General features: G+C 35.0%; 1 protein-coding gene across 2 annotated transcripts; it reads right to left on the bottom strand.

Annotated features, from left to right (window-relative positions):
- Positions 1-1,436: 1,436 nt before the first annotated feature.
- LOC101889771 (sodium channel protein Nach) lies at positions 1,437-27,145 on the bottom strand. 2 transcript variants are annotated; one of them, XM_059128628.1, is made up of 9 exons: positions 26,629-27,145; positions 22,750-22,956; positions 22,394-22,583; positions 15,974-16,107; positions 15,636-15,903; positions 15,356-15,569; positions 8,235-8,403; positions 7,903-8,018; positions 1,437-1,719 (listed from the first exon to the last, which is right to left on the bottom strand). In XM_059128628.1, the coding sequence occupies exons 1-9, from the start codon at positions 26,805-26,807 to the stop codon at positions 1,526-1,528; spliced, it is 1,671 nt and encodes a 556-aa protein (XP_058984611.1). In that variant the 5' UTR covers positions 26,808-27,145; the 3' UTR covers positions 1,437-1,525. The 2 variants fall into 2 exon arrangements, with proteins under 2 accessions (XP_058984611.1, XP_058984612.1); XM_059128629.1 differs by lacking the exons at positions 7,903-8,018; positions 8,235-8,403 and adding exons at positions 12,812-12,918; positions 13,000-13,168.
- Positions 27,146-27,526: the final 381 nt, after the last annotated feature.

Genomic DNA, 27,526 nt, shown 5'->3' on the forward strand with positions numbered 1-27,526 from the left:
GGTTAAATAAATTCCTATGAGGATAATTATCTGTAAGATGATTTTTTACCCCAGGGTTTTTTACCCCAGGTAGCCTCAAGAGTAAGATGCGCACTTTTCCGAAAAATAAAAATTTATAAGAAGAAGGTTTCTTCCCTCTTAGAAACAAAGATGGGCCAAAAAATGAAAAAAGTGGCCAAGACCCCGAAAATACCTTAAATCATATGATGGTGATACCAAAAAGTGATAATTTTTTGCAAAGATGGTTTCTTCTTAAATTATCAACATAAGCTAAAATTAGTACGAAAAATATGGTTAAAATGTAGAATATACTTGAAATGTTTGTTTAAATGTGTTCGCATCTTCCAGCTGAAGCACGACGTATGTCATTTTTAATATTATTCATTCAGAAATCAAACCAATAAAAAAATGTACACTTCAATATAGAAAAAAGAAAAATAATCTTCAACTGGTTCGCTGATTATTTGCGGCAAATTTTTAAAGGTGATTACGAAGTTTGTCAGTAGAATGTACTATTATTTTGAAATTCGATTCCATTGAAAAATTGTCGATTTTTCCCGATTCTAGAATTTTCATATAAAGCGACAACGGATAAATTGTTATTTATAGATTTTATGTATTTGTTGGGTATTACGAATAAACACATAAAATCTATAAATAACAGTTTTATCTGTTGTGGCTTTATATTACCCAAAAAAAACCTACACATCATATTACAATTCAAAAAAAAAAAAAAAAAAAAACACTACAAATGTACATTCGAAAATAGTAAGTCAAAATGGAAAAAAATATGCAATATAAAACATTACTATTGTACATTTTAAAAGTCAAAATGAAAATGTTCAAATTTCACATTTTTAGGCGTTTTTTTTTTGGATTTTATTCTTTTCTGCCAAGAGACAATTCCGAATTTGTCTAAATCGTTAAAATCAGGCCGGCGGTCTTTATGTTATAAGAGTAGTAACTAACACAACTTTCTTTTACATATAGAGAGATAGATTTAAAAGTAGGCGCGTTCCTCAGCCCCTAAATAAGTACTTAGGTTTGGAGGGAAGGTCAACAGTATCTCGTGTAATAATTTTTAAACCAATATCTTGTTTATTTGGCAAATATAAAGATTTTAGAAAAATCGTAATAGTGGGCATAAAAGGAGGCGTGGTCAATATTTTTTTCTTTAAAAACCTAACTCGGGGTATGACGAACGTTTGTACAAAAAATTATGCAAGTCGGTCCAGCCGTTTTCAACTGATTCCGTTACCAACAAACAACAATTGATTTTTATATATATAGATATATGTTATGAATATATATTTTTCTTGGAGGCACCAAATGATTAAACTTCTTTTCATTCTCGAAGTAAATTTATCGGGCTGGGAAATTCCAAATTGGGACGATAGTATTTTATTAACAAGATTATCAAGGTGTTGTGCAAACAATAACATTTTTATTTTTTAAAGTGAATAAGTGCAGTTGATTTATATAACTTATTTTTTAATAAATACACATAATTTTTGATGTAACACATTCAAGGACAAATATACAATGGCTCATTTCCATTGCTCAAGCGTGATAATCTCCTCCTCCATTTCGATGGCTTTGCATTTTGTGTGACATATCTCTTCAGAGCTATGAATAAATACTTAACAACGAAATAGAATATTTCCAATAGTGCCACCATGGAAAATCCCATGCAGATCGATACAATGTTGCCAACAGTGCCTGTTAAAAAAATGGAAGGAAACAAAACAATTTTGAGTAATATTAAAGATATATATAAAGAGAAATAAGAATAGTTAATCCTAAATTGTTATTGGGAGATTATTATGCATTCGAATGAGTGAAGTCTTAATTAAAGACCCGGAAATTTTATACCCTACAACACTATATGTTGGGGGTATTATAAGTTTGATTGGGCCAAAAATTATGTAACACCACATAGGAAAGTATAAATGGATATTCCTAGCTCGCCGAGCTGAGTCGATCTAGCTATGTATGTCCGTCCGTCCGTCCGTACGTCTGTCCGTCTGTCCATGTTAATTTGTAATTACTCTACAGGTCGCAATTATGGCCCGATCTTCACGAAATTTAGAATGGAGATGGGGCTAGGGTCAAAATAGAACCCTATTTCTTTTGGAGATGATCACATAATATTTAGAGGTTGAAATGGACCAAATACTGAAAAAATTCCTGATTTTGCAGTTGCTCTACCTACAATTATAGACCACTCAAAGCGAAAGTTAGCATTGGGCTAGAGCTTAGGGCTGGGCAGAAGCCTTCCAATTTTGATGGTCATCGGGTAATATTTAGTAGGTGAAATAGGCCACAACATTTGTGTTAAATAAAAGTCAAATTTTCCATTAAACCGCGAATATTCTTAACCCCGGCGAAATCACAAATAGACGAACAGGTCAATTCCGACCGTTACGTAGATGCCGATAGTAAATGTATCGGTTATATATAGCGAAATATATACAATGTGTATATACAAGGGAAGGGGGTGTTAGTTAGAATGCTTATATCTCAAGAATGGCTGGGCCGATTTTGACAAATTTTGTCAATTTAGGATGCCTTCTTGACATAAAAGTATAAAATCTAAAAAAATCGCATAAAAAGGTATCAGTAATGATGTTAATATAGTTTTTTTTTTGGTATTTTGCGATTTTTTTATTTTTTCATATTTTTTATCGCATGCGATTTTTTCAATTTGACTTATAATATTGAAGTATAAATTTTGTAACATTTTTTCACCTTACAACACAGGTGGGGATATTATATACAGATTGCAATTATCGTCCGATCCTCACGAAAATTTTCACAAGGGTAGAATTGTTTTCAAAGATGTCCGCAATCTATTACGGGTTGAAATGGACCAACAACTAAAAATGATCCTGATTTTGCAGCAGTTATAAAGTTAACAAAGTGAATCCAAAGGAAATCTCGCATTAAGATAGAGTTTAGGACAGCGAGTAGAATGGACCACTACTTTTGTGTGTAAAAATGCCAACATTACATACAGGCGATATCCGAAATTTGATGAATAAAGACAAATATCGTAGACAAGCAAATCATATAGATGAGTTTAAATTTGGTGATACAGAGGGACCTCTTGCTTTTGGAGTTGATCGCAAAATATTTAGGGGTTCAAATGAACCAAAAACAAAAAAAAATCTGCTCACACAATTGAAGAGAGTTAAGAACAGGGAAGAATTCTAGCATTTTGGATAACCATTGGTATAAATGGACCACAACAACTAATAGAACGTCGGAGTGCGTAAATATTGGGAAAATGTCCCTGGTCAAAACGCTAAGGGTAATATCTGGGCGGTTCTCCATGATGTAATTTCAAAAGCGAAATATTCCAAAATGTATTCGGACATAAGGGGGCTTCTAACATATTGTAGTGTTGTAGGGTATCAAATGGTCGGCCCCGCACGACTATAGCCTTTGCTTACTTGTTTATGTATAATAGAAGCCTGAAAACAGCACCACTCCAGGCAGCTATCTTTTCAATACAGATTAAAAAAATATATATTTCTAACTCTCCTAAAATCCTCAATACGTCCATAGTATTACTCCCATCACTTCTATATTTGTACCAAAATTAGATCTTATGTGAAAATTTAATATACCTAATACCTTCCCCAGAAATGGTCAGAATTTTGAAAACTTCTACATCTTTATATATACTAAACTGCAACCAACTTCAGACTGCTGCTTTCAAGTCATTCGCCCGAAAGTTCTTAAAATTATTCCAGTGACAGCTCATTATATTCTTTACAATCTTATAATTTTTACATTCTTTTTTAAATTTTATTGAATGAAAGCAAAAAAAGTTCGGAAATAACCTTTGGCACGAATTATGGCATTCAAACGGCCAATGAAACAGTCAGGCGCTGCCTGAATGTTGCTCTGCGGTATTGTGGTCTATTCCCGGCGATACGCTTGCTTGACACTTTGGTATTTTTAGTGCCAACCTTGCTTTCCAAAATACTCCAGACACAATAGTCCAACGGATTGGTATCCGGAGATTTTGGTGGAGGAACTTCATTTTGTAACCATTCTTGGTTGACACGTGCTGACCAACAATCCTGTTGAAATGTCCAAGGTCTGCGGCCATTTATTCTGATGCCACGGTCGATTAATACGAGCGGAGAGCGACCATCGGCTGTTATGGCGGCCCACACCATCCCCATGGCCGGCGCTTGAGTTCCGGTGGCCAACCGAAGGTGCACATTTTCAGCTGACCTCTTTGGCAAGTAAACACGATCATTGTGTTTGTTTACAAACTGCTGGGCAACGAATGTTTTCTAATAGGAGAAAATCAAATTCGACAGCTTTCGGACAAGCGAAGCAACTCTTTAGCTCTTTTGAGTCTATTTTCTTTCCGTTGCGGTGCAAGTTGTTGCACATTGTTTCACATTTAAATGCTGGAGTGCTCTAACGATAGCCACTTGCGGTTTTCCAGCCAAACACAAAGAAAGCACACTATCGCGCTTGAATTTTCATTCTGGAAAATTCTCACCAAATGCCTTTGTACGCTTGTAAACAATATAATGAGCTGTCACTGGAATAAATTTAGCAGCTATCGGATTGGCTTATAAACGATAGCAGTCTGAAGTTGGTTGCAGTTTTTCATCTCATCCTGTATATAGAGATGTAGAAGTTTTCAAAATTCTGACCATTTCTGGGGAAGGTATTAAATATATTCAATTTCCACATAAGGTCTAATTTTGGTAATGGGAGTAATACTATGGAAGTATTGAGGATTTTAGGAGAGTTAGATATATATTTTTTTAATCTATATAGAAAAGATAGCAGCCTGGATTGGTGCAATATTGTTCACGTTGACCCCAAACGTCGTGAAACGGATTTCGTTCAAGGAAATGATTAACATTTTGGCAGCACAAAATTATTTATTTCCACTGATCTAGAATGAGTGCACAGACCTAGAATGCCCAAACCTAGAATCTTGAAATTTTCCACGAGGTTTAGTCTTGGTTGGGTTTTGGAAATTCGTACTAAAAGGGTACAAGGAGTACTAAAATGTACTAAAAATTGAATACAGGACAAACGAAGTGAGCTATAATTCTTAAATTTTGAATGTGGGTCACTAATAGAATGTATGATAGATGTATCAAAAGGGTCGCACTGTAAGTGTAAGAAAATGACTGAAATTGGTACCATTTCTTTTGAAGTGAACGGTAAAAGCTAAAACCTAGAAATTTGAATTTGAATCAAGATTGAGGAGTAGAGTCGATGTAAGGAGGTAGTTTGGGAAATGTGTACTCATGAATACCAAAAGTACTAAACGGTACTAAATTTAGTACAATTTGAATTTGGAGGAACAAATGGATTAATATTACTAAGGGGTGTGTAGAGTTGGGATATGGCTGAAGTTTCCAAAATGTGTACTTATGTGGACGAAAAGTACTCAATTTGGTACAATTTCGATTTGAGTGAACCGATAGAGCTCGAATTCTGAAATTTAGAAATAAGATTACTTTTGCATTCTAGGACTAAGAAATGTAGGTAGTTTTGGAAATTCGTATTTATGTGTACTAAATGGTAACATATTTGGTACAAATTAAATTTTGGACGAACCAATAGAGTTGGAATCCTGAAATTTGGAAAAAAAAAGTATTACTATTGCAATATTGGACTGAGGTAAAAAATTTGGAAATTCGTACTTATGTGTACCAAATGATACTAAATTTGGTACAATTTAAATTTTGGGAGAACCGGAAAATTAGAAAAAAGATTTCTATTGGACTGTATGATGTAGGTAGTTATGAAAATTAGTACGTAAGTGTACTAAATTGTACAATATTTGGTACAATTTGGATTTGGGTAAACCAATAGAGCTGGTATCCTGAAAACTGGAAATAAGATTACTGTCAGAGTGTGGGATGTAGTTTGTGGGCATGTAGGTTGTTTTGGAAATTTGTACTTATATGTAATAAAATGTACTAAATTTGGTATAATTTAGATTTAAGTGAACCGATAAAGCTGGAATCCTGAAATTTGGAATTAACATTACTGTAGGACTTGGTTATTTAGGAAGCTTAGGAAATTCGTACTTTTGTGTACTATATGGTAATTTGGTACAAATTGGTAAATTTGGTACAAATTACAATTGCGATCAACCGATGGAGCTGGAATTCTTCATTTTGGAATGAGAGTGTCTAAAGGAGTGCAGGATAGATGCACCAAAGGTTTATTGGAAACTCGAACTTTAAATTTAGGAAATGTACTAAAATGTTTCTAAACTTCTAAAATGGTACAATTTGGTATTATGTGAACGGATAAAGCTACAAATTTTGTATGAGAATTAGGGTTGAAACGTTGGAAATGTGTACTAAGTGAGAGAACTTCACTAAATGGTACCGAATTTGGAATAGTTTGGTTTAGGGTGAATGAATGCAGCTGAAATTTTGTATTGGGGTCCCTGTTGATGTTCGTATTCTAATGAAGAGATGGTTTTGGAAATGGGTACTGCAAATGTACGAAATGTACTAAATAGTACTATATTTAATACAGTTTGGTATTGAGTGAACAGAATGTGTTTGGATTCTGAAATTAGACTTTAGGGTCACTGATCATGTGTAGCCTGGACATATGGAACTTATTGCAGAAATGATACTTTAATTGTACGAAAAATATTGAAAGGTACTATATTTGGTATTGGATGAAGGGATAGAGCTGGAATCCTCAAATTAGATTTGATGTCACTGTTGGTGCCAGTCGTTGAGAGAAGGAGCTTGTTTTGGACATGCGTACTATAATTGTACTAAATGGTATTAAATTTAGGTGAAAGTATAGAACTGGAATTCCGAAATTTGATATTGAGGTATATATTGTTATCTGAGGTTGAGATTGCAGATTGTACTAAAGTAACACATTTGGTATTGGGTGCAGGAATAGTGTTGAAATTTGATATTGAGGTCTCTGTTGGTATTTAGGATTGAGATATGAAGGAGGTTTTGAAAATGTGTACTACAATTGTTCAGATAGTATTAAGTGGTACTAAATTGAGTACTGGGTAAAGAAATAGAGCTTAAATTCTGTGGTTAAGCTATAGAGTTAGTATTGGAAATAAATGCTATAATTGTACTAAATGGTACTACATTTTGAAACACGGGAAATTGCAGAGGTTTAATCCTAAAATTTGATATTAACGTTACTGTTGGTGTCTGATGTTGAGATAGGGATATTGTTTTGAAAATGTGTACCATAATTGTACGAATAGTACTAAATAGAACTAAATTTGGTATTGGATGAAGGGATAGAGCTGGAATCCCGAAATTTGATCTGTGTATGTGCTTAAGGTATAGAGGTGGTTTTGGAAATGTGTACCATAATTGTTCGAAAAGTATTAAATGGTACTAAATTGGATATTGAGGGAAGGGATTGAGCTGGAATCCTCAAATTTGATAATGTGGTCTCTGTAGGTATCTGGGATTGAGATATAGAGGTGGGTTTCGAAATGTGTAGGAAAAGTAGTGAATGGTACTTTTTTGGATTCCTGTTGGTGTCTAGGTTGGAGCGATGCAGATTGTTTTGGATATGCCTACTAAATGTTACTTAATTTGGTATTCGATGACGGGATAGAGCTGAAGTTCTTAAATTTGGAAACGTTCAAATAGTTTTGGACAGAAAAATTTGGTATGGGTCCATTGTACAATGGTGTTACTGATATTCTTCTCACCGAATTACAAAATGTAAGGTTTTGAAGACTTTGTGGTGTAAAAGGTAAATATTTAATATTATGATAATTGGTTATTAAAACATACAAAAAAACGAAAACTTCTACTAAATAATACACGATTTGAAAAGCAATTTAAATTCATAACTGCTTTCTCTCATTTCTTTTCTCATTTTTCAAATATTTTATTGCAGACTTACTCAATGACTCCACCCATGAATTTGTGATGATCCGCATGTAATACGGCGAGGTCGTTTCGTCAAAAAATACACGCACCACCGATAGTTCTGTATGGTTTTTTTGAAAGCCACGGTCACTGGGTCAGATATCGATTTGAAAAAAAAAATTATTAATGACAACAAACCAGAAACGGAAATGTAAAACAAACACAAAAAATCCAAAGGTCATATTTATTGAAACACATGGTATTATTTGATGGTAATTCTATTCATAACATGTCCTGCGAACATCTGTGATGCAGGCACATTAAAATTGTCTTCCTCCTCCCCCACCCCCACAAAAAAATACTTACATGAGACCCTTTTGGAAGGTATAACTATCTATGGGTAATGCCATAGCTGAAACGCTGTAGCGTACATCTTTACACGAGGGCAGGCATTCGGTGCAATATAGAGCTTCCTCACGTTCCCGTTCTAACCCATCGATCTGGGTTCGTTCGGTGAGCACGTTACGCCATTTGACTAGAAACAGAAATGATTTTCAATGACAACATTTGTTGTTGTTCTTCTTGTTTTGAATTGGGATTATTGGAGGATATGGTGATGCGTATGTTTGAATTTTCAAATGATTATGTTCCGCATGACACACACACACAGTTCATAATATTTTATTGGCCAATATTTGAATATTTAATTAATACACAAAGCTTGTCGGGTAACACCTTTTAGTAAATGTTGTTGTTTTAATGTAAGCGATATGTATGTTGCAATGCTTGTTATAACAATTATACGCATCCTTTCATAAATGTGACATTCAATAAATACCAACAACACGTGAAAACAGCGCATAGTGGTTGAGAACCTTAAACAAAGCAAGTAAAATAGCTGTAAGTCCTTTGTAAAATTTGTAACGAATTTGTTTATTTAAAAAAAAATAAAATCCGTTAAAAATTCTGTTAAAATCTTAAAAATACTTAATGTAGCCGTTAAATTAGGGTCTATACGATGACGAGAATATGCATAGGCAACTTTTGTCATAAGCCATTACAATATTCAAATGCGAAACTTAAAAAAAAATCGGTGAATAATGTTGCTAAAAATATAAAAATACCGAATATCGGGAGGCACCCTTATATGGGGGCTATACAAAGACGTGAACCTGCACAAAAATTTTTCTGTCTTAGACTGTAGTATCCATTTCGTACTTCAAATACCAAATATAAAACAATTCCGGTGAATAATGTCGCTAAAATCATCAAAATACCGAATATCGGGAAGTACCGTTATATGGGGGTTATACCAAAACGTGGACCTACATGGCCCATTTTCAATACCAAAAGTCGTGCAGATATAATATACATTTGAGTAAAATTTTATCAATCTACTTCATTTCGTTCCGAAGCTAAATTGATTTCCACAGACGGACGGACATCGCTAAATCGACATAGAATTTTATGCTGATCAAGAATATATATACTTTGTGGGGTCTAAAATGTATTTTTCGAAGTGATACAAATGGAATGACAAAATTAATATACCCTCCGTACTATGGTGGAGGATATAAAATGAATATAAATTCAGGAAAGCATTCTGTCGTTTTGACATTTTGTTCAGACATTGATATAACCCCTTGGATGCTTGGTAGTGAAAATGGGACATATCGATCCATGCTTAGGTATAAAGGTTTCTGACGCAGTTCCCCAACAAACTTATTATTTGATTTCTCAGTGAATAAAATCTTGCGAAATATTTTGAGAGATTTCAGCAGACCCTAAAAGCGGGTAATATTTTAAAACATGTTACTTTTCAGGGGGTAATATTGAATACTGTTTATATGAAATAAATCAAAACTTTATCAATTTACTTGCAAGTGCCCACTACTTCGTCAACGAAAAGTCCATATTAAAAATTTAGATTCGCTCCAATAGTTCGTCTAAGGCATTTTTAGTACACAAAGTTCAATTTTTCTTTTTGACAAAATTTCCCAATCATAACTTCATAAATCGTACTAAATTTTCAGACTTTCAAGGTGTTCAATATTATTTATAGTTGACTAGACCATTACACATATACAATTTTTCTATCCAAAACTATTCCAACGTCTCCACATGTAAGCCCTAGCAATCAACAGTGACATCAAAATCAAACATTTAGTATTCAAACAATCTATCTCCACCCTCGACACCAACATTGATCCATAATTAATACCATTCAGTACTTTTCGAACAATTATAAAACTCATTTACAATACAGATACCAACAGAGACCTCAATATCAAATGTCGGGATTCCAGCACTATACATTCACTCAATACCAAATTTAGTACATTTGGTACAATTTTAGTACTTATTTGAAAAACCTTTCGATATCTCAATCCCAGTTTTAGTTCAGTTTAGTAATTCCAAATTTAGTTCGAGCAAATATAGTACGCATCTCCCAACACCACCCACCTCCCAATCTCAACCTCAGATACCTACTGTTATTTAAATACCAAATTTCAGCTCTATTCTCTCACCCAATACCGACTTTAATACCACTTAGTACTTTTCGAATAATAATGGTAAACATTTCCAAGATCACCTCCATATCTCAATTCCAGATACCAACATACACATCAATTTGAGAATTTCAGTTCTGTAATTTCACTCATTACCATGTTTAGTACTATTTAGTACAATTATCGTACGCATATACGAAACCAGCTTCTTCCCTCAACCAGACAAAAATAGTGACATACACTGATGGCCAAAACTAAAGCAACTAAAATCGTAAAGACAATAGATGTCCTATAACTTTTACAAAAATAAACAAATCGTAATTATTTTTCCAGTTTTAAATGAGGTCTTTAATTCACTTTTAAGAGACTAGAAATAAAAATACAAAAATAATTTTGAACGAAAAATAATATATGGAAAACTAAAATGACCCAATTTTTGCTTGGTCAAAACTAAAGCAACTTTTTGATTTTTTATTTTAAAATAATTAAATTTTGGCTAGTAGTCATAGGATCCATTATTTTTGATAGCACCTGCATACCTACGAGGCATTGAATCTATAACACGCTCAATTTGATCCTTGGGTATGCTTTCCCAGGCATCCCGAATTCTTTAGAAAATGTTTTGCTATTTGTTTCCAAATCTCGCTTGATTTTCCTATCTACGATACTCCAAAGGTTTTCTATGGAGTTTAGGTCAGGTGATTGTGCCGGCCATGACAAAACATCGATTTTTGACTCCAGCAACCAATATTTGACAAGTTTTTATGCAAGTTTGGGATCATTTTCATGCTGAAACACCCAAATGAGCCGAATGTTTTACTCAGCGCAAGGGAACATCGTGATGTCTAACACATCTTTGGAAACAAACCGATCCATAACTTCCTTTATTTCATGGATAGACCCAAGTCCATAGAAAGAAAAACAGCGCCACGTCATTTTTGACCTTCCCTCATGCTTCACTGTACCTTTGCAACACTGCGGCTTGAGTCCTTCATTTTTTGGTCTACTCAGCATAAAATTTTTTCACGTCTGAGCCTTTAATATTAAACGTAGACTCATCCCATAAATAATGTTTTTCCATTGAGCTTGATTCCACTTAATATTATTGTTTCCGAAAGCCTTTATGATTTTTTCAGATATAAATGGCTTTTTTGATGTCTTACGGGCATGCCAGCTGCCACTACTCGTCTACGCACTGATCTCGAGCTTATATCCAATGATTGCTCTCTCACCAATCCAGTTGAACTCTTAAATGGTTGTTTTTTTATTTCTCTTACAATTTGTGGATCAGTATGGGCTGAAGTTTTTCACGACCTTCATCCGTTATAGACGGTTACTACTGATCCAGTTTCAAAAAACCGACTTAGTATACAGAAATAATTATGAAATCACATAAATATTTATGAAATATTTCTCGGAAATCATTTTCTGTGATATGTTGTTTTGATAGTCACTGATAATTTGCTGTTTTATTCAGGTACTGTATTTGCTTCTAGCCATTTTTTAATTTTTTTTTGGGCAGTACTTAAAAAAATTAATTGACTTTACCAAACATTATTTTTTATATAAAAATGAATTTTGGTTTTATGTTTTAGGTTTTTAAAAAGTGAATAAAGTACCTAATTCAAAACAAGAAAAACTTTCTCATTTTCTTAATTTTTGAAAAAGTTACAGGGCATTCATTCTCCTTGTAATTTCAGTTGCTTTAGTTTTGGTCACCAGTGTACCTATCAACTCTAGGATTTCAGCTCTATCCTTTACCTTTAGTACCATTTAGTTCTTTCAGAACAATTATAGAACGCCTTTCCCACCACAATATCTCAATCCCAGAGACCTCAATTTCAAAATTTAGGATTCCAGCTACATTCCTTCCCTCAATACCAAATTTTGTCCCACTTAGTACTTTTCGAACAATTATCGAACACATTTCCAAAATAACTTAACCACAAATTTAGTATTTTTGGAACAATTTCAGCACTATCAAATTTCAGCATTTTATATATATTCCTTCAGAAAACCTTTCCAATTGATTTTTTTCTACGAAAATAAATAAATCCTGTTGTGTTGAAAAATTGTGTATCTATTCTATGGCTAGAAAAAACGCAGCTCTGTACTGGAGTATTATTGTGTCAAACAGACTTTTAAACATGCCACAAAGGGTTTTGTTTATATTACATTTTTTTTCACAAAATTATTATCCTGAAAAAAAAAAAAACACAAAATATATTCCATTGAATACAAGATAGAAGGACCCTATTTTTCTATCCCAAAATTATACATTTCGTTGCCTTTAAATGATTTTCTTTTTTATTCAACGCAAGCTATATATTTGACAGAATGAGGGCAAATACAATTATACGTAGGAGGTAGCTTTGTTCTACCTTCCGTAATTGTACCATGTCTCTATCGATGTTCAAAATTATCTAAACTTACTTGTAGCTTCTACCCAAGTATTTGTGACGACACGTTTGTAGTACGGAACAGCCGTTTCACCAAAAAATACCTTCAGAACAGATATTTCCGAAATATTGAGATCTACACTGAAATCACAAATATTGAATTCAAAGGAGATCAAGTGTTATATGTCGAAAAAGTAAGTAAGAATATACATAACTACTTACTCGATACCCTTTGGCAACGAAACGCGATCAGCTGGCAAGGACATCATTGAAATATCGTAGTGTATATCATCACACGATTGCAGACATTGTGGACAGAGAAGAGCCTCCTCATTTTCACGCTCTAAGCCGGCGAATTCAATGTGTTCCGTTAATACGTTACGCCATTTAACTACAAGTAGAAGTAAGATATTTTACTTTTAGTGAAAGTTTTTGAAACTTTTGGGTTTGGAATTTTGTTTTTAAAGTTTAACAAATATATTCTCATCAGTAAATAATCATTTTTTGAGGATTTTGAAGAACAAATTTTGGAAGGATTTTTAAGGATATTTTTTGTTGGGTCCATCAATGCAATTATCGTGGATGTGGATTTATGAATTGTTTTCGATGCCCATCAGGGTCAAAACTGTGGAATTTTTAAAAATATTTTACCAAGGCCCATTATTGTTATGATATGGTTGGCTATTTTAATAACATTGTTTAAATACCCACAACATTGAATTTTTTTAGAAGGCGCGTTAAAATCGTCAGGGCCTCAATCGTGATTTTTTTTTTTAAATATTTTATTTATTTTAAATATCAAAGCCCTAGAGGAACCAAACTCGTTGATGAGGAATATTTTAGGAGGCTCATAATCGTAAATTGATAGAAGATTACCAATTAACACTTTATAGCTAAAAGAGCTCTGTTAGTCCTTAGATTTAATGGAAGCCCTTCCAAGTTTCTATTAAAAGAAGCCCACTCCGGGCATAGACGAAAACCTTCCACATGTCTACCATTGAAGGTAGACCTTCCGTATATAAGTCCTGCAGGCAGTAGACCTTCCCTAGTTCTCCAACGAAACGACACCTCCACTAAGTATTCAGTAGAAAGGAAGCCTTCTGAAGGTTTTCTGGCTTCTGCGCACCATATATAGATAGGTGGCCCAATCAATTTTTTATAGACTCAATAGGTATTCTATGGACTCAAAATGTTATACAAATCTTATATTGATAGTTCTCTTATACATATCTTTTAGATTGGGCCTCCTATTGATATTGATGATCTTCTTTATAAAAATGTATTCTATGAATACTCTATGGATAAATGAATAACCCTCTTTTGTAAATTTAAGACCTTCTCTCTTCTAAAGATACAACGTATTCTGTAGGTCTATTCTAAGAGACTTCATGTATATCTTCGTAATAATGCCATCTTTTCTACATATGCGAAGTAAATCAGATTCCCAAAATGTTTAATAATAAAATTAAACTGTGCGAGAATTTTTTTTAATAATTACGATAATAATGGTGGGCCTAAAAAGAGGAGACACGAGACATGAAAGTTTACACTGAAAAGTAACCAAACCAGAGGGGGCAAGTTCTCTCTGTTCCACACTTTTGGTGTATTAAAGCCTTGGGCACGCATACATTTTGTCCGCAGATCTTGGACATTCCAACAGGATTCAGCACTATCGCACTCAGCACGCGCCACCATAGAATGGTTACGAAATTAGGTTCCTCGCTTCATTTACAGCTCACAATGGTCAACAAAATCTCTGGATACCAATCCATTGGACTATTGTGTCTGGAGTATTTCGGAAAGCAAGGTTGGCACTAAAAAATACCAAAGTAACGATCACCTCAAGCAAGCGCTTCACCGGGAATGGGCCAAAATACCGCAGAGCAACATTCGGGCAGCGTGTGATGGTTTCATTTGCCGTTCGACATAATTCATGCCAAAGGTAACCAATTTGAACAAATCTAAACTTATTCTAAGATTTGATGCTATTTCCGACATTTTTTGCTTTCATTCAATAAAATTAAAAGAAATGTAAAAATTATGGCGTTTGACTTTGTTTCAGTTTTTTTTTTATCTCACCCGTATTAAAGGAAGTTGTTAATCATATTTTTAAAAAAGGACCAAAAATATCCCTTTCATGGCTCGATTCAGTATTAATACCCAAAATATTCCTTGTATTTGTATCTGCAATATTGCCGAAGACACTATATATCTAAAAATTGATGCATTTCGAGGAATCTTAATCTGGAAATTGCCAAATGTTTGGAAGAGGGGGGAATCCCCCATATATTTTGTTTACTTTTCGATGTAAACTTTCAAAACGTCGTTACATGTGTCTTCTAGTTTTAGCGCTACTTTCATTATCTGCTGGATTTTCCCATAATTATTTTATGTGTTGCACAGTCTTACCAATCAAAGCACCTCTAGGCGTATGATTATCGTTATAACATATACGCTCACCATACCTCAACTAGGCATCACAAATACAACAATTATTACCCGGCATTACAAATACTACGACAAACTTTGTTTTCAATTTCTATATGTATGTTAAAAAATTCGTCTAAAATGTACTTACATTTATACTGCTGCATACACTCAATATTGCCCAAGGTACAAAAGGGTACCCCATCCGATTCGTCGACCAACGACAGTGGCGTATAGAAAGGTATGCAATTGCAAAGGGCCATTACGCTACGGGCACGGCAACGTGTTATGCAATTGGACATTGAATACTTATTATTCACCAACATATTGGCCAGCGGCACCTCATCGTCGAAGTAACATTTACGCTAAAGGAAGGAAAATTAGTAGAGAGTTGGTTTCAAGGGGAACCCAATTTGTTCTTCTTAACCTACATGTGATGCAGCAAATGACCGCAACTTATCGCTGCCGTCCAAAACCCTCGCCTTCAACGCAATAAACGTCTCTTCGTTGATATTGGGAAACACCTCCAGACTACTGCCCGAAGATATTTCAGGAAATCGATTGGGTGCATGTATAATAACAGCATAGCCATCCATGCTCAGCAAATTGGCCATATCATCGGCGTGACTGGTATTCATGACAACAATCAGGCCCATTCCTGAGCCCGAGAAACGGGTACGATATGTACGTTCTCTATAGCTTGTTGTTCGAGGAGAAATGAAAGAGCAAATTAAAAATTAATTATTTCTAATTTATTCTTCTCACCCACCTATCATTTGAGTTGAACATGCAGCAGGGTCCATACATGGTCAGTTTGGTCTGAAAGGTCTTTTCTTCGAAACAATTCACCCTTTTCGCACCCAACATACAGGCCAATATAAAATCTTCGCATTTCGGTGTTAGCTAAAAATTGTAATTGTAGCCCAATTTTATACATTTAAAATAAAAAGAAATATAAAATATATAAAAATATACAGAGTGAGATGCAAAAACTAAAACCGAATTCTAAGCTCGCTTGCTGAGAATATTCCAGAACAGAAGTTATTCGTGATGGAATTCCAGCGTGATAGTGTGATTTCCTTATATTTGGCTGGAAAACCACTCCAGCATTTAAATGGGAATAAATCTTTTGTGTCTCGTAACATCGCTCGTTACCGTGATACTGGAAGTGTAGCCCGACGTCAAGGAAGTGGACGGAAGAAAACAACAACATCAACAGAAATGGTTCGAAAAGTAAGGAAACAACTTGATCGAAACCCGCCTCGCAGTGGCCGAAAATGGCTCATGAGCTGAACATACCGCAATATTCCATTCGGCAAATATTGAATATTGAGCTCGGGGTCAAGCCATTGAAATTCCAAAAAGAGCAAGAACTTACACCGCAACAGAAAGAAAATAGACTCAAAAGAGCTAAGGAGTTGTAAACTACCGAATATGGTTTTCTCCGATGAGAAAACATTCGTTGTCCAGCAGTTTGTAAACAAACAAAATGATCGTGTTTACTTGCCAAAGAGGTCAGCTGAAAATGTGCACCTTCGATTGGTCACCAAAACTCAAGCGCTAGTGATGGTGTGGGCCGCCATAAAAGCCGAGGGTCGCTCTCCGCGAAATATTTCTGGAGGGTGTATTAAAGCCTTGGGCACGCAAACATTTTGGCCGCAGACCTTGGGCATTCCAACAGGACTCAGCACCATCGCACTCAGCACGCGCCACCGAAGAATGGTTACAAAATGAGGTTCCTCGCTTCATTTCTAGCACACAATGGCCACCAAAATCTCCGGATATTGTGTCTGGAGTATTTTGGAAAGCATGGTTGGCACTAACAAATACCAAAGTGTCGACCACCTCAAGCAAGCGCTTCGCCGGGAATGGGCTTTGATCGCAGAGCAACATTCGGGCAGGGTGTGACGATTTCATTGGCCGTCTGAAGGCCATAATTCGTGCCAAAGGTGACCAATTCGATATTTAATGCTATTTCCGACATTTTTTGATTTCATTCAATAAAATTTTAAAAAATGTAAAAAGTATGGCGTTTGACTTTGTTGCAGTTTTTTATTTCACCCTGTAGATCCACATATATACATTTTGATGATCTGCATAGAATCACATTCTGAGTCGATTTATGCATGTCCGTCCGTCCGCCTATGTATTTTATTTATTGCCCGATACGGATGAAATTTTGCAGAAATCATTTGTTTGGCTCAAGGACGAACCCTATTTACATTGGAGATAATCGATCAAAATTTAGATATAGCTCCCATATATATCTTCAACCGATGTCCCTCTTATTGTGCACCAAGCGTGTAATATCAAACCAAATGATATGAAATTTTATCGAAATCGGCTTAGGTATAGCTATAGCTCTCATATATATTGTTCATCCGATTTGTTATTTTTGTCCTCCGCAGCCGTAATATGCACTTTTTAACAACGATATCAAATAAAGCTTAGAAATACCTTTGCTAAATTTTATCGAGATAGGTTCAGATTTGAATATAGCTCCGATATATGTCTTCGTCCGATTTGCCTTTAATTGAACACCACGTGAACGTGCAATATTAGTCCAAATGGGATGGAATTTACGACCAAATTGAGTCTAGACACAAGTATATCAAATTTGATGATAATCAGTTCAGATTTGGCTATAGCTCCCACATATATTTTTCATCCGATTTGTTATATTTGTTCTTCACAGCCGTAATATGCACTCTGTAACAACGATATTCAGGGAAATATATCAAATATAGCTCAGAAATGCCTTTGGAAAATTTTATCAAGATCAATTGAGATTTGGATATAGCTCCCATATATATATTTATCCGATATCAAGTTAATTATGCACCAACTTGGTAATATAAACCCGAATTGAGAGACACAAATGCCTAGGCAAATTTAGTAGAAATCAATTCAGAGGAGGATATTCCTCTAATATATTAGTTCCTTTGGACTTAAAATTATAACTATAATCATAGTTGGCATGATTTAAGTCTCACAAATTCCCCCTAAAAACTTTTATTTAATATGTGCACCTCTACTAAACATGTAAAGTGGTGTAGGGTATCATAAAGTCGGCAACGCCCGACTTTAAAACTTTCTTTACTGGTTCTGCATTGCTTTCGAAATGATAATCATATGCATATTTGTGTAGGGTATCATACAATCCAACCCGCCCGCTTTTGTCCCATCCATGCTGGTTAGGTCATGAAATTACTTTCAAAAATCCCAATGATTTTTTGCAAGAATCTCAAACTACTTATAAAATTCCGCTCAATTTCCAAACGCTAAGATGTTAAAATTCATCTTGAAAATGTTTGGTAACAGCATGTAATAATCGTATAAAAATTATCTATATATATATAACAAGTAAGCAAAGGCTACAGTCGAGCGGGGCCGACCGTTGAATACCCTACAACACTATAATAAACGATACAGTTCATATAGGCGAGATACTCGAAAGAATTCCACAAGATATTGTGACAAATAATAAAAGAAAATCATCAGGTTTCGTTGTCTAATTTTCGGATAATAGCAACTTAAACTAATTTGCTCATTTCCAATTTATTGGTAGAGGTTGCACTTAAATGGCCTTCTTAGATCTGGAACCAATATTTCCCAAAGACCTATAATCTCTCAGAAGTGGCAAAAGATTAACATTTATTATTGGTTTTTGACTGAAACGCATCTATATGAGATACAGCCATTTGACTATATTCTTCAACGAAATCAGCGTTAACGAAATAGTCAGAAGTGCGTCTTTCCTGTATTTGTGAATTCTCCAAAAAGTCACTGGAATGGACATTTTCGTATTTTGTCTACAAAAGTTGGAAAACTATTGCACACATTGAATATTTTTGGATGGCCATCCAAAACTGCTTGGCTTTTGCAATGTCCGGTAACCCCCATTCAAATGTGCAGCAGGATCGGGCGATAATTACGACCTGCTGACAATTTTGCAGTTTTTTGGTCCATTTCAACCCTAAATATATGGCGATCATCTCCAAAAAGAGTAGGCTTCTATTCTGACCCTCATCTTATCCCCATGCAAAATTTCGTAAGGATCGGGCCATAAATGCGATCTGTATATGATATCCTGATATCCTAACTAATTAGTTTTGTTAGCCGTAGAAATATTACCAAATGTTTAATTCAAAATGAAAAAATGCCAAAAATATGACAAAATTGAAAAAATATGAGAAAATTTTACAAAATCAATATATTCATCTTTAGAGAGATATTTTTATGCGATTTTTTAGGCGTTTTTTCTTTTCTACCAAGAGGCCATTCTGAATTAATGAGAACTGTCGAAATCAGTTCAGGCGTTCTCGACATAAAAGAGATCTTTCAAGCATATCTTCTTTGATAGACATGTATATCGCACATATTTTGCTATATATCCGATTTGTTGGATGTTAACATCAATGTAAAGATCAGAAGTAACCCTGTAATGGCTTTGTGATTTCGCCGGGATTTAAAATATTCGCAGTTTAATGAAAAATTTCGATTTTTTTCAATACAAAAGATATGGTCTATTTTACCCGCTAAATATAATCCGATGACCACCCAAATTGGTAGGCTTTTTCCCCGCCCTAAACTCTAGCTACATGTGAAATTCCGCGTCGATTGGTCTATAAATGCGACCTGTATAGCTACTGCAAAATCCGACATTTTTTCAGTATTTGGTTCATTTCAACCCCTAAACATTTGGCGATCATCTCCAAAAGAAATAGGGTTCTATTCTGACATTAACCCCACCTCCATACTAAATTTCGTGAAGATCGGGCCATAATTGCGACCTGTAGAGTGATTACAAATTAACATGGACAGACGGACAGACGTACAGACGGACGGACGGACGGACAAAGCTAGATCGACTCAGCTCGGCGAGCTAGGAAGATCCATAAATACTTTCCTATATGGGAAACCAATATTTCAAGGTGTTACATAAATTCTGGCCCAATCAAACTTATAATACCCCCAACACATAGTGTTGTAGGGTATAAAAATCAATTGTTGTTCGTTGGTAATGGGATCAGTTGAGAACGGCTGGGTCGAGTTGCATAATTTTTTGTGCAAACGTTCTTCATACCCCGAGTAAGGGTTTTAAAAATATTAACCACGCTTACTTTTACGCCCACTATTTATATTTATCTAAAATCTTTATATTTGCCAAACAATGAAGATATCGGTTTGAAAATTACACGAGATACTGTTGATTTTCCTCCATCCCTAATTTTATTAATTTGGGGCCTGAGGATCTGACCACGCCAACTTTTTAATCTATATATAAACAAATTGTTGTTTGTTGGTTATTGAACAATTGAGACAAATGAGGCTGGAACGATTTGGATATATATTTTTTTTAATGTTCGTCCTACCCAGAGTTAGGTTTTAATGCAAAGAAAAAGTGACCACGCCCAATTTCACGTCCATTTTTTCGATTTACCTAATATCCTAATATTTGCCAAAATCATGAAGATATCTTTTCCACAGTTAGTATACGACGCAATCTTGACTCTTCCTCCAACCCTAGGTATCTGTTTGGGGTCAGAGGAACTGGCCGCAGCTACTTCTTTAAATATGTATGTAAAAAATTAAAAGAGTATAGTAACACATCAGTTGAGAACGGCTGGGCCGATTTGAATCAAATTTTCTTTTTCTGCAAAAAAAAATCAGAAAAGCATTTGGAAAAATCGAGGAACTGAAAAAATTTACTGTTCTATATTGATATGGAATTTTGTATAGAATTGTTTCAGAATGCGATTTGGAATTGAAAAAATCCGAAAAATCGAGAAATTTTGCATATTTTCTATACATGCCGTTATATGGTTGCCATACCAAAATTTTCAATTTTAATTAAAAAAGCATCAAAACATTTAAAATCTCAACGCACTTTTAAATTAAGGCTATACAATTTCACAATACTGAAAACATTAAATGTCAAATTACAGTTCATTCGGTAGAAATTGTAACAAAAACATGCCATAATTTAATCGACAAATACTTCTGCTCTTTAACATATTTTATTGGGTCCCTAACTTTTTTAAGCTGATGAAACTTTATTTATAATAGTTAAATTAAAGTCATATTGCCAGGATTTCAATTTAGAAATTACTATCGATTCTGAGGTCCAAAACTCCAAAAAATTGACTAGATGTGGAAATAATCCATCCAATGAAAACTCAAAATGCAAAATTCATTGAGACTGCAATCAGTGAAATATCGAATATGAAGAGGCACTGTAATATGCGAACTATACAAAATAGTGGAGCGAATTGAAAATTTAGTAAGAAAAGGATTCATATCCTCGGAAAAATCTTCCGAACCCTTAAACGTAACCTTAAATCGTCAGTAATTACACTGCGCCGCAGACAATCATGGAATTGGGAAATTTTTCGGTTGGTAGATAAAAATCCCAACTGTGGGGTTCCCGGATCAAACTTTTTAGGGTCCATTTTATATAGCCTAACAATACCAAAGGGCCTCAAATGATAAAGCCCCTTTCAAATTCCTCAAATGTTGGTAATTTGAGATTTTAGAAAGACAATACATTCTTTGAAATAAATATAAGTATAGGACCATGCTTTGGTATAGCCCTTATATGAATGAATCCACTGTTTTCAGCTATTTATAGGGTCTTGGTCATATTTTTCAATTGAGTATGCCCTTATTTGGCACCTTAGCTTCTAAAGGGGGTAGAATACCTCTTCGCGGAAATTTTTCAATGTCAATGTTTCGGAGTAGCGCATATATACAATTACCTCCTTATTTTTCCTATTTCGAGAGTTTTGATTATATTTTCGAATCGATTTAGCTTAAACTGTATGTTTAGACTACTTTGGTAGAGAACTATCTTACATGGGGCCATTATGCACATTAGATGTATACATTTTAATACATGCGCTATATTATTTCGATTTTTAACTCTCAAATTAAAACCTCTGGCTGAAAAATAGGATCAGGTTTTTTGAAAAAATTTTTATTGCCCGGTACTTGAACCGTATTGGCATTTTTGTGATTCTATTAAGTCGAGTCGTCATTTATACTAAAAATTGTGTCGCTTATGTGAACCAGATCTGTGAATTATTATGCTTTAAAAACTATGCATTAAAGACTAAAACTACGGGCCGGCAACGCGGACTGGGGCAGCTAGTTAATTATAAATTAAGTAATTTTTTTTAATCAAAATTACCCTTTCCATGACTTTCAACATATTGTAAAATGTCTCATTGTCGCTGGTACCATAATGATCGAGAAACTTCTGAAATTCTCGAAAATCCAAATGTCCCTCCAATCGATCGTGTCTGTAGTTAAAACTGTTAAAGTAGAGAATGCGTTCCATGTAATAATCCGGCGAATGCTTAGCAGGATCCAGTTTAGATCTGAAAGAGGAAGGAGAAAAAGAAGCAAGAAGCAAATCAAATAAAAATGGTTTCAATCTCTAATGATTTGTGACATTCGTTTTTAATGTTTTAAGTTAAATCACAAGAAAATATGTGAAATAACAATTTTATCTTTAATTTATTTTTTTTTAATTCAATAACTTACAGCTCCTGGGCATATTGGAGAGCAGCTTTACGTGAAATGCGATTATTCGAACATATTGATACGGCCGGAAATGGAACATTCTGTACTGGATACAATGGGTCGTACAAATTGATGGAGAAATGTTGAAGGACAAATTGATCCCAAGTGTATGTCAATGCAACGGACATAAAACAAAGAATGGTCACATGGACGCACAGCCAAATGAATCTGAAAGACAGAACGCACATACATGCAAAACGGACGACAACATGTGATGTAATATATGTAGATAAATATGTAAGGGAAGCAACTGAATGCACAGAGTGATGATAAAAGTCTAACAAATTACAAAATATTTAAACGTTATATCTTTACATTTATTTTCATTTCATTATTTTCTCTTCACACACACACACGAGTCAACATACACACACACATAAGAAAAATTGTTGTGTTTAACGATTGAATGAAAATCTGAAATCTGTCGATTTATGGCAAATTTCATTTTTTCTCTCTCTGAATATGTATCTCTGAATATGTATATGACGATCACACTAACAAACGCCAACATAAATAAATACTAATATCTATTAATTTCTGTATGGGACACTCGTAAGAAATTTAGAATCCTAATGGATATAATCAATATTACTTAGATTCCCAACCAACCAAGCTTATAACTCCAGGATGTTTTTGAAACATTAGACTCGTGATATTGTCCAGGAGGTTATTTATAACTAAATCCACGATTATTGGGTGTGAATTACTTAGAAACTCGGTCTTACAAAATCCACTGAAATAGGGCTTTCGATGATTTTTAAGCAAGGTTTAAATTAAAATCCACTATTTATGAAAATGAGAATATTGAATAAAAACGAAAACTGTTATATGCAGACTATACGAAGACGTGGACCTGCTTACGAAGTTTTTGTCATAGGCTGTAGTACCCATTACGAACTTCAAATACCAAATTTGAAAAGAATCCGGTCGATAATGTCGCTAAAATCATCAAAATACCGAATATCGGTAGGTACCGTTATATAGGGGGCAGGTCCACGACCTGCGTACGAAATTGTTTCTCATAGGTTGTAGTAACCGTTAAGATCTCCCAATAGGAAATTTAAAACGATTACGGTGAATAATGTTGCTGAAATCATCAAAATACCGAATATCGGGAGCTACCGTAATATGGGGGCTATACGAAGACGTTTGTCATAAGCTGTAGCACCCATTACGAACTACAAATACGAAATTTGAAATAATTCCGGTAAATACTGCCGCTAAAATCATAAAAATACCGAATATCGGTAGGTACCGTTATATAGGGGGCAGGTCCACGACCTGCGTACGAAATTGTTTCTCATAGGTTGTAGTAACCGTTAAGATCTCCCAATAGGAAATTTAAAACGATTACGGTGAATAATGTTGCTGAAATCATCAAAATACCGAATATCGGGAGCTACCGTAATATGGGGGCTATACGAAGACGTTTGTCATAAGCTGTAGCACCCATTACGAACTTCAAATACCAAATTTGAAATAATTCCGGTAAATACTGTCGCTAAAATCATGAAAATACTGAATATCAGGAGGTATCGTTATATGGGGGCTATACGAAAACGAAAAACTTGGCCCATTTACGAACTTAACCTGTCTACTGGTAAACTATGGATGTATGCCTTCTGTCTCAATTCGTTCGAGAGATTGCGTGATTACAACAGACAGACGGACCTCGCTATATCGCCTTGGAGCTTACGCTTATCCAGAGCACATATACTTTGTAGGGTCTATTAAAAATATTTCGAGGAGTTACAAACGGAATGACAAAGATAATATACCCTCCATAGAATGGCGGAGTGTATAAAAATGTTTTTGAAAAACCAATGAGTTTTAGACTTAAAATCCTTGAAAGTCTTACAAAATCTGCAAATTTCGTGCATAAGAAAATGGTCTTACAAAACTCACGATTGAGGCTATTGAAAAATGGAGCAAGGACCATGATGATCTTGAAAAAAGTTTTTTTTTTTGTATAATCCACGATTTGGTCATTTTTGGAGATGAGGTCCTTAAAAAATGGTATTTTACAATTCACTATTTTTGAGTATTGCAGACGTGAGGTCCTTATAAAATCCGCGAAAACCCACCGGTTTCGGGAATAAGATGTTCTCATAAAATCCACGATATTTGATATAAATACCTAGAAAATGATTTTTTGTAAAGACCATATGAGGTCCTTGTAGAAAAAATATGTTTGTGGTTATTGAAAAAAAAAAACTTGAAACCGCGATTTGAAAAATGGTTTTACAAAGACCACGATTTTTAAGCAAGGGCCACGAAGGATGACCCAAAAATCCACGATAAGTGAGACTATGGTCCTTAAAAGTGACCTGCACACAGTAATACAGGAAAGTATCGTAACAAAATCGCTGTGGGTTTGCTGGGCCTCTGTTAAGGCCTCATCCTGAACTCTAACTTTATGCAATGTTTCGTACCGATTGGTTTTAATTGCGACCTGAAGAGATGCTGCAAAATCAGGAATATTTAAATTTTTTTGGTTCATTGGAACCTCTAAATATACATCTTGTTCTTCTTCGGCAGGTAAACACGATCACTTTGTTTGTTTACAAACTGAGGACAACGAATGTTTTCTCATCGGAGAAAACAAAATTCGGCAGCTCACCACTTTTAGCCAAGCGAAGCAACTCTTTAGCTATTTTGAGTCTATTTTCTTTCTGTTGTGGTGTAAGTTCTTGCACTTTTTGGAATATCAATGGGTAAAGCCGAGCCGAGCTCATTTTTCAATATTTGCCGAATGGAATATTGCGATATGTTCAGCTCACGAGCCATTTTTCGGCCACTGCGAGGTTTCGTTCAATTAGCTTCTTTACTTTTCGAACCATTTATGCTGATGTTGCTGTCTTCCGTCCACTTCCTCGACGTCGGGCTAGTCTTCCAGCCAAATATAAAGAAATTACATTATCACGATTTAATTCCATCACGAATAACTTTTTTTCTGATAAATTCTCACCAAAATACTTTTCTACGCTTGTAAACAATATAAAGAGCTATCACTGGAATAATTTTAACAGTTGTTGGACGAGTGGCTTATAAATGACAGCAGTCTGAAGTTGCCCAACGACAGTTTTTTTATCTCACCCTGTATATATCTTCGAGCTATTTCACGTTTATTGTGCGCCAGATGGTTAATATCAGTCCAAATGACCTGAATTTTGGCACATCCGACCGAATTCAGTCTAGAAGCCAGAACATCAAGTTTGGAGAAAATGTGGTTCAGATATAGCTATAGCTCCCATATATATGTTTCATCAGATTTGGGGTTTTAAATCCCTCACATGCGTAATATGCCCTCCACAAATATGATATTTGATACCGGGCATCAGATAGTGCTCGAAAATACCTCTGCCAAATTTTGTCGAGATCGATTCAGATTTTTACATAGCTTCGATATACATCTTCATCCGATTTTATGGTTATTGCTGACCATATGTATCAGTCCAAATTGAATAATTTTTTTTATATTCAACCGAATTTTGCCATTTGGTGAAACTTGGTGCGGTATATCTATTGCTCCAATAAATATTTTTTAATGTACATAATTCTTACCGAAGTCATATCATGCAGTATACAACAATGCTATTTGGTTCATAGTTGGTATAATCTACTTCACATAAATTCCCAATATAAACGTTTTTGTAGCGTGAGCTCTACATGTATTTAACATAGTGGTGTAGGGTATCATATATTCGACCCCGCCCGACTTTTGACCTTTCCTTACTGGTTAACCATGGAACTCCCCATACCATCCTATATGCATACATTAACTCACACATACATATGCATATTCATAACAGGATCAGACAAACATTTTCCCATACTTACTTCTCGCATGAAAGTAATCCCGAATCGACAAATTTATTGTAAGCATGCAAAGATATATTGCGAAATAAATCTGTCATATCCTTCGCGAATTTGTTGCCCAACGACTCGGAGTGTCGCCTTTGTTGTGACGGGTTTTTTATCCACCATACGGCGTTCGATGTGGATTTAATATCCACCATGATGATGAAAGTAACAGGGTTACTTCTTTTCACTTTGTTCACAGTTTTTAATATATCAACCAGCCAACCAACCAGTCTACAGGTCTACCGTCTGCCATGGAGGTCCACACAAAATTGGCTCCCCTGAGCAAAGGATGCTGCAACCTACGAGTGAGGTTGATGTTGGCAGTAAAGGCGTTGTAAAGATTGCACGAAAAGCAAATAAAAAACGCACGGATATGAAACGTAAGTTTACTTAATATTTCTTGTCCGCGTGGTCGGAGTATGACTATGTGTAGTTGTGTGTGAGCGACGTAGACACGTATGCGTGCGGCTTTTCAAACACGTCGTCCGCGTTAGCCTGCCCGTTACAAACAGAATGTTGTTGTTTCCGGTTGTACTCGTTGTGGCATGTTTATATGATAAAGTGTCCATGCAATTCTGGTTTTCTGGTGCCTCTTTGTTCTGGCCTTCATTGTGTTGGTTCATAGTAATCTCCCACTCTCATGCACACACATAGACATGTGTTTTTTATATTTACACACACACATGACGATTTGTTGATGAAGAGCCTACGCGTGTTGTTGACATGTAATTGTGTCGCTCAAAGTGCAGTTAAATGACAACTTAACAACTTTAGTTGGTTGTTTCATTTGATGGTTGACGGATGTGCTGGCCCCGCACATTCACTACTCCCCACGCACACACATCCTCCAGTTACACTTCCGTTTTATACTTAG

This window comes from Musca domestica, unplaced genomic scaffold (genome assembly GCF_030504385.1).
Source record: "Musca domestica strain aabys unplaced genomic scaffold, Musca_domestica.polishedcontigs.V.1.1 56, whole genome shotgun sequence".
In the NCBI taxonomy this organism is placed as follows: domain Eukaryota; kingdom Metazoa; phylum Arthropoda; class Insecta; order Diptera; family Muscidae; genus Musca; species Musca domestica.

What these genes read in the sequence shown, in the direction of transcription:
- LOC101889771 (XM_059128628.1), bottom strand. Translation starts at nt 26,807, where the DNA reads ATGGTGGATATTAAATCCACATCGAACGCCGTATGGTGGATAAAAAAC. An exon ending in ATGTTCAACTCAAATGATAG is followed by an intron (nt 15,904 to 15,973) that starts GTGGGTGAGAAG and finishes TCGAACAACAAG; the next exon opens with CTATAGAGAACGTACATATC. An exon ending in GGTCATTTGCTGCATCACAT is followed by an intron (nt 15,570 to 15,635) that starts GTAGGTTAAGAA and finishes TCCTTCCTTTAG; the next exon opens with CGTAAATGTTACTTCGACGA.